The sequence below is a fragment of the Cherax quadricarinatus genome, chromosome 97, assembly GCF_038502225.1.
Source record: "Cherax quadricarinatus isolate ZL_2023a chromosome 97, ASM3850222v1, whole genome shotgun sequence".
Lineage (NCBI taxonomy): Eukaryota > Metazoa > Arthropoda > Malacostraca > Decapoda > Parastacidae > Cherax > Cherax quadricarinatus.
Genome location: NC_091388.1, coordinates 5,965,301 through 5,974,035, shown reverse-complemented (window position 1 = coordinate 5,974,035; position 8,735 = coordinate 5,965,301). Strand labels below are relative to the sequence as shown.

At 41.7% G+C, this 8,735-nt stretch overlaps 1 protein-coding gene across 1 annotated transcript in view; it reads right to left on the bottom strand.

Annotated features, from left to right (window-relative positions):
* Positions 1-4,650: 4,650 nt before the first annotated feature.
* Positions 4,651-8,735, bottom strand: part of LOC138855511 (FACT complex subunit SPT16-like) — a 55,492-nt gene continuing 51,407 nt past the window's right edge. The window contains exon 8 of the mRNA XM_070105227.1: positions 4,651-4,677. Within this exon, the coding sequence (XP_069961328.1) occupies positions 4,651-4,677 (27 nt within the window). The remainder of the gene's footprint in view (positions 4,678-8,735) is intronic.

Here is an 8,735-nt window from a genome sequence, read left to right as displayed (position 1 = left end):
TTATCCAGGGTTTCTGGCATCCACGGTAGTTCTTGGAAGGTGTCAGCCATGGATACAACACTACTATATAGTGTCCACTATTATCCAGGGTTTCTGGCATCCACGGTAGTTCTTGGAAGGTGTCAGCCATGGGTACAACACTACTATATAGTGTCCACTATTATCCAGGGTTTCTGGCATCCACGGTAGTTCTTGGAAGGTGTCAGCCATGGATACAACACTACTATATAGTGTCCACTATTATCCAGGGTTTCTGGCATCCATGGTAGTTCTTGGAAGGTGTCAGAAATGGATACAACACTACTATATAGTGTCCACTATTATCCAGGGTTTCTGGCATCCACGGTAGTTCTTGGAAGGTGTCAGCCATGGATACAACACTACTATATAGTGTCCACTATTATCCAGGGTTTCTGGCATCCACGGTAGTTCTTGGAAGGTGTCAGCCATGGATACAACACTACTATATAGTGTCCACTATTATCCAGGGTTTCTGGCATCCATGGTAGTTCTTGGAAGGTGTCAGCCATGGATACAACACTACTATATAGTGTCCACTATTATCCAGGGTTTCTGGCATCCATGGTAGTTCTTGGAAGGTGTCAGCCATGGATACAACACTACTATATAGTGTCCACTATTATCCAGGGTTTCTGGCATCCACGGTAGTTCTTGGAAGGTGTCAGCCATGGATACAACACTACTGTATAGTGTTCACTATTATCCAGGGTTTCTGACATCCATGGTAGTTCTTGGAAGGTGTCAGCCACGGATACAACACTACTGTATAGTGTCCACTATTATCCAGGGTTTCTGGCATCCACGGTAGTTCTTGGAAGGTGTCAGCCACGGATACAACACTACTATATAGTGTCCACTATTATCCAGGGTTTCTGGCATCCACGGTAGTTCTTGGAAGGTGTCAGCCATGGATACAACACTACTATATAGTGTCCACTATTATCCAGGGTTTCTGGCATCCACGGTAGTTCTTGGAAGGTGTCAGCCATGGGTACAACACTACTATATAGTGTCCACTATTATCCAGGGTTTCTGGCATCCACGGTAGTTCTTGGAAGGTGTCAGCCATGGATACAACACTACTGTATAGTGTCCACTATTATCCAGGGTTTCTGGCATCCACGGTAGTTCTTGGAAGGTGTCAGCCATGGATACAACACTACTATATAGTGTCCACTATTATCCAGGGTTTCTGGCATCCACGGTAGTTCTTGGAAGGTGTCAGCCATGGATACAACACTACTGTATAGTGTTCACTATTATCCAGGGTTTCTGGCATCCATGGTAGTTCTTGGAAGGTGTCAGCCATGGATACAACACTACTATATAGTGTCCACTATTATCCAGGGTTTCTGGCATCCATGGTAGTTCTTGGAAGGTGTCAGCCACGGATACAACACTACTGTATAGTGTCCACTATTATCCAGGGTTTCTGGCATCCATGGTAGTTCTTGGAAGGTGTCAGCCACGGATACAACACTACTGTATAGTGTCCACTATTATCCAGGGTTTCTGGCATCCACGGTAGTTCTTGGAAGGTGTCAGCCACAGATACCACGACACTACTGTATTCACAGAAATTATTTGTTTATTTATTTATTCGGTGACAAGACAGCCTCTCCTTGCTTAACACTAAGGTTTCATTCCTAAGAGTAGGTTGGTAAATGAACTGGTTGTTAAGCGAGGAGCATACTGTACTTTTAGGTTCCATTCCTAAGAGTAGGTTGGTAAATGAACTTGTCGTTAAGTGAGGAGCATACTGTACTTTTAGTGGGTTTGTGTCAACCATCTTTAGATACTGTTTTAACGTCACATTTGCACCATTTATAAATTTTTAGTATTTTTTAAATGTTTATGCAATAGTGTACTGCATATTGTAATAAACAGAATAGAGGAAATCAGCTCTAATATACATTACAGTGGACCCTCGCCTAACGAACGCATCGCATAACGTTAAATTCGCCTAATGATACATTTTAACGCTAACATTTTCCCTCGGCTAACGCTAAAAAATTCGCCTAACGATATTCGTTCTCGGGTACCAATTTATATCATTAGGCGAGGGTCCACTGTATTTAGGTTTGCATACTGGTTGGAGAGCTGGTCCTAAGTCCAAGTCGTCAGTAAACAAGTACGTTGCTAAGTGAGGAGTGGCTGTAGTTATTTATCAATTTAATCAATTATGACTTACGATATTTTCAACTTACGATGAGTTCACCTGAACATGACCTCATCACAAGTCAAGGACCACCTGTAAAAGGTGTCACAACCTTGAATCATAATTCAAAATGTAATTAAAAGCAGCATTTCTGGAATTTACAGTCTGGTAATAGAAGAAAAAAGACCCCTGAACAGTGTAATTCTACTATGCTACCTCATGCAAAAATAAACTTTCTGTACTCACTGTTTGATGCTACACCCACATGTAAAAAAGGAGATATGCATTAGATTCTCTTTCCAAGTCTTAGATTTTCTCCCAGAATCTGAGATTCTCTCTCAAAATCCAAGATTCTCTCTTGGAATCTGAGATTCTAAAAATCCAGGTTCTCTCTCAAAAATCTGGAATTCTCTCTCAAAATCCGAGATTCTCTCTCAGAATCCGAGATTCTCTCTCAGAATCCCAGATTCTCTCTCAGAATCCCAGATTCTCTCTCAGAATCCCAGATTCTCTCTCAGAATCCCAGATTCTCTCTCAGAATCCCAGATTCTCTCTCAGAATCCCAGATTCTCTCTCAGAATCCCAGATTCTCTCTCAGAATCCCAGATTCTCTCTCAGAATCCCAGATTCTCTCTCAGAATCCCAGATTCTCTCTCAGAATCCCAGATTCTCTCTCAGAATCCCAGATTCTCTCTCAGAATCCCAGATTCTCTCTCAGAATCCCAGATTCTCTCTCAGAATCCCAGATTCTCTTTCAGAATCCTAGATTCTCTCTCAGAATCCGAGATTCTCAAAATCCAAGATTCTCTTTCAAAATCTGGGATTCTCTCTCAGAATCTGAGATTCTCAAAATCCAAGATTCTCTTTCAAAATCTGGGATTCTCTCTCAAAATCCGAGATTCTCAAAATCCAAGATTCTTTCTCAAAATTCAGGATTCTTTCAGAATCCAAGATTCTAAAAATCCAGGTTCTCTCTCAAAGTCCAAAATTCTCTTTGATAATCTGAGATTCTCTCTCAAAATCCGAGACTTTCTCTCAAAATCCGAGATTCTCTCTCAAAATCCGAGATTCTCTCTCAAAATCCGAGATTCTCTCTCAAAATCCGAGATTCTCTCTCAAAATCCGAGATTCTCTCTCAAAATCCGAGATTCTCTCTCAAAATCCGAGATTCTCTCTCAAAATCCAAGATTCTCTCTCAAAATCCGAGATTCTCTCGCAAAATCCGAGATTCTCTCGCAAAATCCGAGATTCTCTCGCAAAATCTGAGATTCTCACTCAAAGATTCACTGTCAAAACTTGAAGCATAGAGAGGATGTGTTTTGAGGAAGTGAGATATGAAGACAATTAGTGCAACACAAGCCCATCTTTATTGCCACACATCCTCAGAGTACAGGTACTGTACTTCCCATCTCCAGAACTGCAGCATCCTCATTTATCCTTCAGAGTACAGGCACTGTACTCCCCATCTCCAGAACTGTAACATCTTCACTCATCCTGCAGAGTACAGGTACTGTACTTCCCACCTCAAGGACTTGAGTCCAGCTAACAAGTTTCCCTGAATCCCTTCATGTTACCTTGCTCACACTCCAAAAGCACATCAAGTCATAAAAACGACTTGCCTCTACTCACTCCTATTTAGCATGCTCGCATGCTCTCTCTCTTTCTCTGTGTCTGTCTGTCTGTCTCTCTTTCTCTTATACACACACACAAAGATATAAAAAGTATACTATTTATAGGAGCAGATAAAAGTAGTGTGTTGGTCATGTCAATGGTGTGTTGGTCATGTCAGTGGTGTGGTGGTCATGTCAGTGGTGTGGTGGTCATGTCAGTGGTGTGGTGGTCATGTCAGTGGTGTGGTGGTCATGTCAGTGGTGTCTTGGTCATGTTAGTGGTGTAATGGTAGACATTTCACTTATCCAAACTGGTCTCCTTTTCACCCATATAAATATATACAAGACAAGCCACAGGGGGATGGAAATCTTCAGTTCAAGATCTTTCATGTCTCTATGCATCATCAGGGGCTATGCAATGCTGCAAGAGTAGCAATAGGGTCAACAGGTGCATAGCTCCTGATGATGTGCAAAGCTGAAGATTTCCAGCCCTTGTGGCTTGTCTTGCACTGTTAAGATCACTCATCTGCAATTGCATTGCCCATGTGTGTAAACACTATGCACATAGAAGATCTGAATACATGTTGTACACAATTTAAATGTTTTTATGTATAAAAGGTGAGGGAATGATGCATATTAATACACATTGATTATCACCCCTAGAAATATTCGTACTATTCAAGTTCACAACACAGGCATTCACGAGCTGTATGATCCCTGAATCACACGTAGTACACTCGTGCGTGGCTTAACGACGGGATACGTTCTGAAAAATGCATCATTAGGCAATGTTATCATTGTGTGAACATCACAGAGTGTACTTACACAAACCTATATGGTATAGCCTACAACACACTTAGGCTATATGGTATAGCCTACATGTTTAGGCTATATGGTATAACATACTACATGTTTAGGCTATATGGTATAGCCTACTACATGTTTAAGCTATATGGTATAGCCTACTACACATCTAGGCTATATGGTATAGCCTACTACACATCTAGGCTATATGGTATAGCCTACTACACATCTAGGCTATATGGTATAGCCTACTACACATCTGGGCTATATGGTATAGCCTACTACACATCTAGGCTATATGGTATAGCCTACTACACATCTAGGCTATATGGTATAGCCTACTACATACCTAGGCTATATGGTATAGCCTATTACACATCTAGGCTATATGGTACAGCCTACTACATGTATATACCCAGGCTATATGGTATAGTCTACTACATACCCAGGCAATATGGTATGGCCTACTATACACCTAGGCTGGGACAAGTGTAGAAGCCTTCAAGAGGAAATGGACAAGTATCTTCACCAGGTGCCAGATCAACCAGGCTGTGATGGATATGTGGGACAGCGGGTCTCCAGCAGCAACAGCCTGGTTGACCAGGCAAGCATCAGAGAGTAGAGAAACTCTTCAAAGGTATATCAGAGGTAGGCTATATGGTATAACCTACCACACATCTATACTATATGGTATAGCCTACTATACACCTAGGCTATATATTATAGCTTATTGCTCCTAGGCTACAAACCTGTACAGTATGTTACTGTACCGAATACTGTAGCCAATTTTTTTTATCGTTATATATTTGCTTGGAAGCAGATAATGCACTATGAACATCACTCTCTGGCTGGGATAAGCCAGCAGAAGGCCTCGGTCAGATGACCATGGCACATGGCACCACTGTCATATATGTGGTTCATCACTGACTGAAACATCATTATGCGGCGCACGACTGTAGCAGTGTTCAACCATATGAAGGAATCCTGGGCACTGACAATACCATATTACCTAATTTTCTAGAATACGTTATCAATGATTATGTTTAAATACGTCAGTCATCTCCCACCGAGGCACGGTGACCCGAAAAAGAAACACTTTCACCATCATTCAACTCTTTCTAGTACTATTATCAATGTACTACAATAATATTCAACAACACAATGTTACCTATAAACTTGCATGCTTGTTCAACAGTAATTCTCCCACATAGATATATACATTAGTTCTGCCCAAAACGAATTCATGGAAAGATTATGCAGTTTTTCACAAAACATACACTGTGTATTTTTTATATATAAAAACACTAGTGATACCATACGATGGTTCTACTTACAATACTTCAACTTTACAATGGTTCAACTTATGATATTCCAACTTTACAATGATTCAAGTCATGATATTTCATCATTACAATGGTTCGACTCGCGATATTTCAACTTTGCAATGGTTCAACTTATGACATTTCACTTTACAATGATTCAACTCACAATATTTCATCTTTAGGATGGTTCAACTTACAATATTTCAACTTTGTGATGGTTCATCTTACGACATTTCACTTTACAATGGTTCAACTCACAATATTTCATCTTTAGGATGGTTCAACTTACAATATTTTAACTTTACAATGGTGCAGCAACAACCACTTTGGAAATGAAACTTAAAATAATTACCCAGCATGATGGCAGCAAGTCCCTAACTTGTATTCAGTGACTTTTCAATACTGGTATTAAGTTAGAGTAATTGTTTGTTTATCGACTTATTCACTGACAGCAGTTATTCATTTACTTATTTATACATATCATATATTCATATCCGACACGATGTTTTCAACTTATGATGGGTTCGTCGGAATGTAACCCCATCGCAAGTCAAGGTCCACCTGTACAGGGGCCCTCCTGGAAGGGGCCCCACATACAGAGCACATTTTTGATATTCCATGTTTTCACTGGCCTCAAATTGAGCCACTGTTCATAATGTTCCACCCACTGGTGATAATCATCAGGGGGTGGAACAACGTCTCAACTGAAAGCCAACGAAAACATGGAATATCAGCAAGAAGGTGCTGTATATGCAATGCATTCCTGTATTTCTTTTTGAGGGACTGACTACCTCATCTTTCACTGTCTCTTCTGCCTCACAGGTGTCTCCAACTAAGGAAGGCTAACCTATAGAAGTTAACACCATTACTCAATTGCTATCTTGCTAGAAATGTAATAATGTTGGTAGAATTACTAACAATATGTTAGATAAAAGGAAACAAGTGCAACTAATGTGACATTTTATTGTGGAAGTTTCCCTCTCCAGGAACTTTGTCAAGTCGTTATGAATCTAAGTTCCTGGAAAGTGAAAACTTGACATGATGAAAATGTCACACTAGTTGCAAGTGTGTTCTTTTACCTAGCTTGTTTCCAAAAGTTCTCCATGGGGAAGTGGAACAGGATTCTTCCTCCGTAAGTCATGTGTGTCGTAAGAGGCGACTAACATGCCAGGAGCAAGGGGCTAGTGTAACCCCGTCTACTGTATACATTACAGTATACATTTCTTTTTGTTTACCTGCCTCGGCGGGATATATCTGGAGTTTACCTGGAGAGAGTTCCGGGGGTCAACGCCCCCGCGGCCCGGTCTGTGACCAGGCCTCCTTAGGTCAGTGTCCCAGGATGCGACCCACACCAGTCGACTAACACCCAGGTACCCATTTTACTGATGGGGAACATAGACTGGAAATCCAATGTTTCTACTCTGGCTGGGAATCAAACCCAGGCCCTCACCGTGTGAAGCGAGAGCGTTAACCACCAGGCCACCAGAGCCCTTATGGCTGGTTCATTAGAAAAAATGCCAAAAGTGTGCTGAAATAATTCTGATGACTACTCCAAACAATGAAATCCTCACTGCTCACAAACCATATCCTCACTGCTCACAAACCATGATATCCTCACTGCTCACAAACCATGAAATCCTTACTGCTCACAAACCATGACATCCTCACTGCTCATAAACCATGACATCCTCACTGCTCACAAACCATGATATCCTCACTGCTCACAAACCATGACATCCTCACTGCTAACAAACCATGATATCCTCACTGCTCACAAACCATGATATCCTCACTGATCACAAACCATGACATCCTCACTGCTCACAAACCATGACATCCTCACTGCTCACAAACCATGACATCCTCACTGCTCACAAACCATGACATCCTCACTGCTCACAAACCATGACATCCTCACTGCTCACAAACCATGACAACCTCACTGCTCACAAACCATGACATCCTCACTGCTCACAAACCATGACATCCTCACTGCTCACAAACCATGACATCCTCACTGCTCACAAACCATGATATCCTCACTGCTCACAAACCATGATATCCTCACTGCTCACAAACCATGACAACCTCACTGCTCACAAACCATGACATCCTCACTGCTCACAAACCATGACATCCTTACTGCTCACAAACCATGATATCCTCACTACTCACAAACCATGACATCCTCACTGCTCACAAACCATGACATCCTCAGTCACAAACCATATCCTCACTGCTCACAAACCATGAAATCCTTACTGCTCACAAACCATGACATCCTCACTGCTCACAAACCATGAAATCCTCACTGCTCACAAACCATGAAATCCTTACTGCTCACAAACTATATCCTCACTGCTCACAAACCATATCCTCACTGCTCACAAACCATGACATCCTCACTGCTAACAAACCATGAAATCCTTACTGCTCACAAACCATGACATCCTCACTGCTCACAAACCATGACATTCTCACTACTCACAAACCATGACATCCTCACTGCTCACAAACCATGACATCCTCACTGCTCACAAACCATGACATCCTCACTGCTCACAAACCATGACATCCTCACTGCTCACAAACCATGACATCCTCACTGCTCACAAACCATGACATCCTCACTGCTCACAAACCATGACATCCTCACTGCTCACAAACCATGACATCCTCACTGCTCACAAACCATGACATCCTCACTACTCACAAACCATGACATCCTCACTGCTCACAAACCATGACATCCTCACTGCTCACAAACCATGACATCCTCACTGCTCACAAACCATGACATCCTCACTGTCACAAAACATG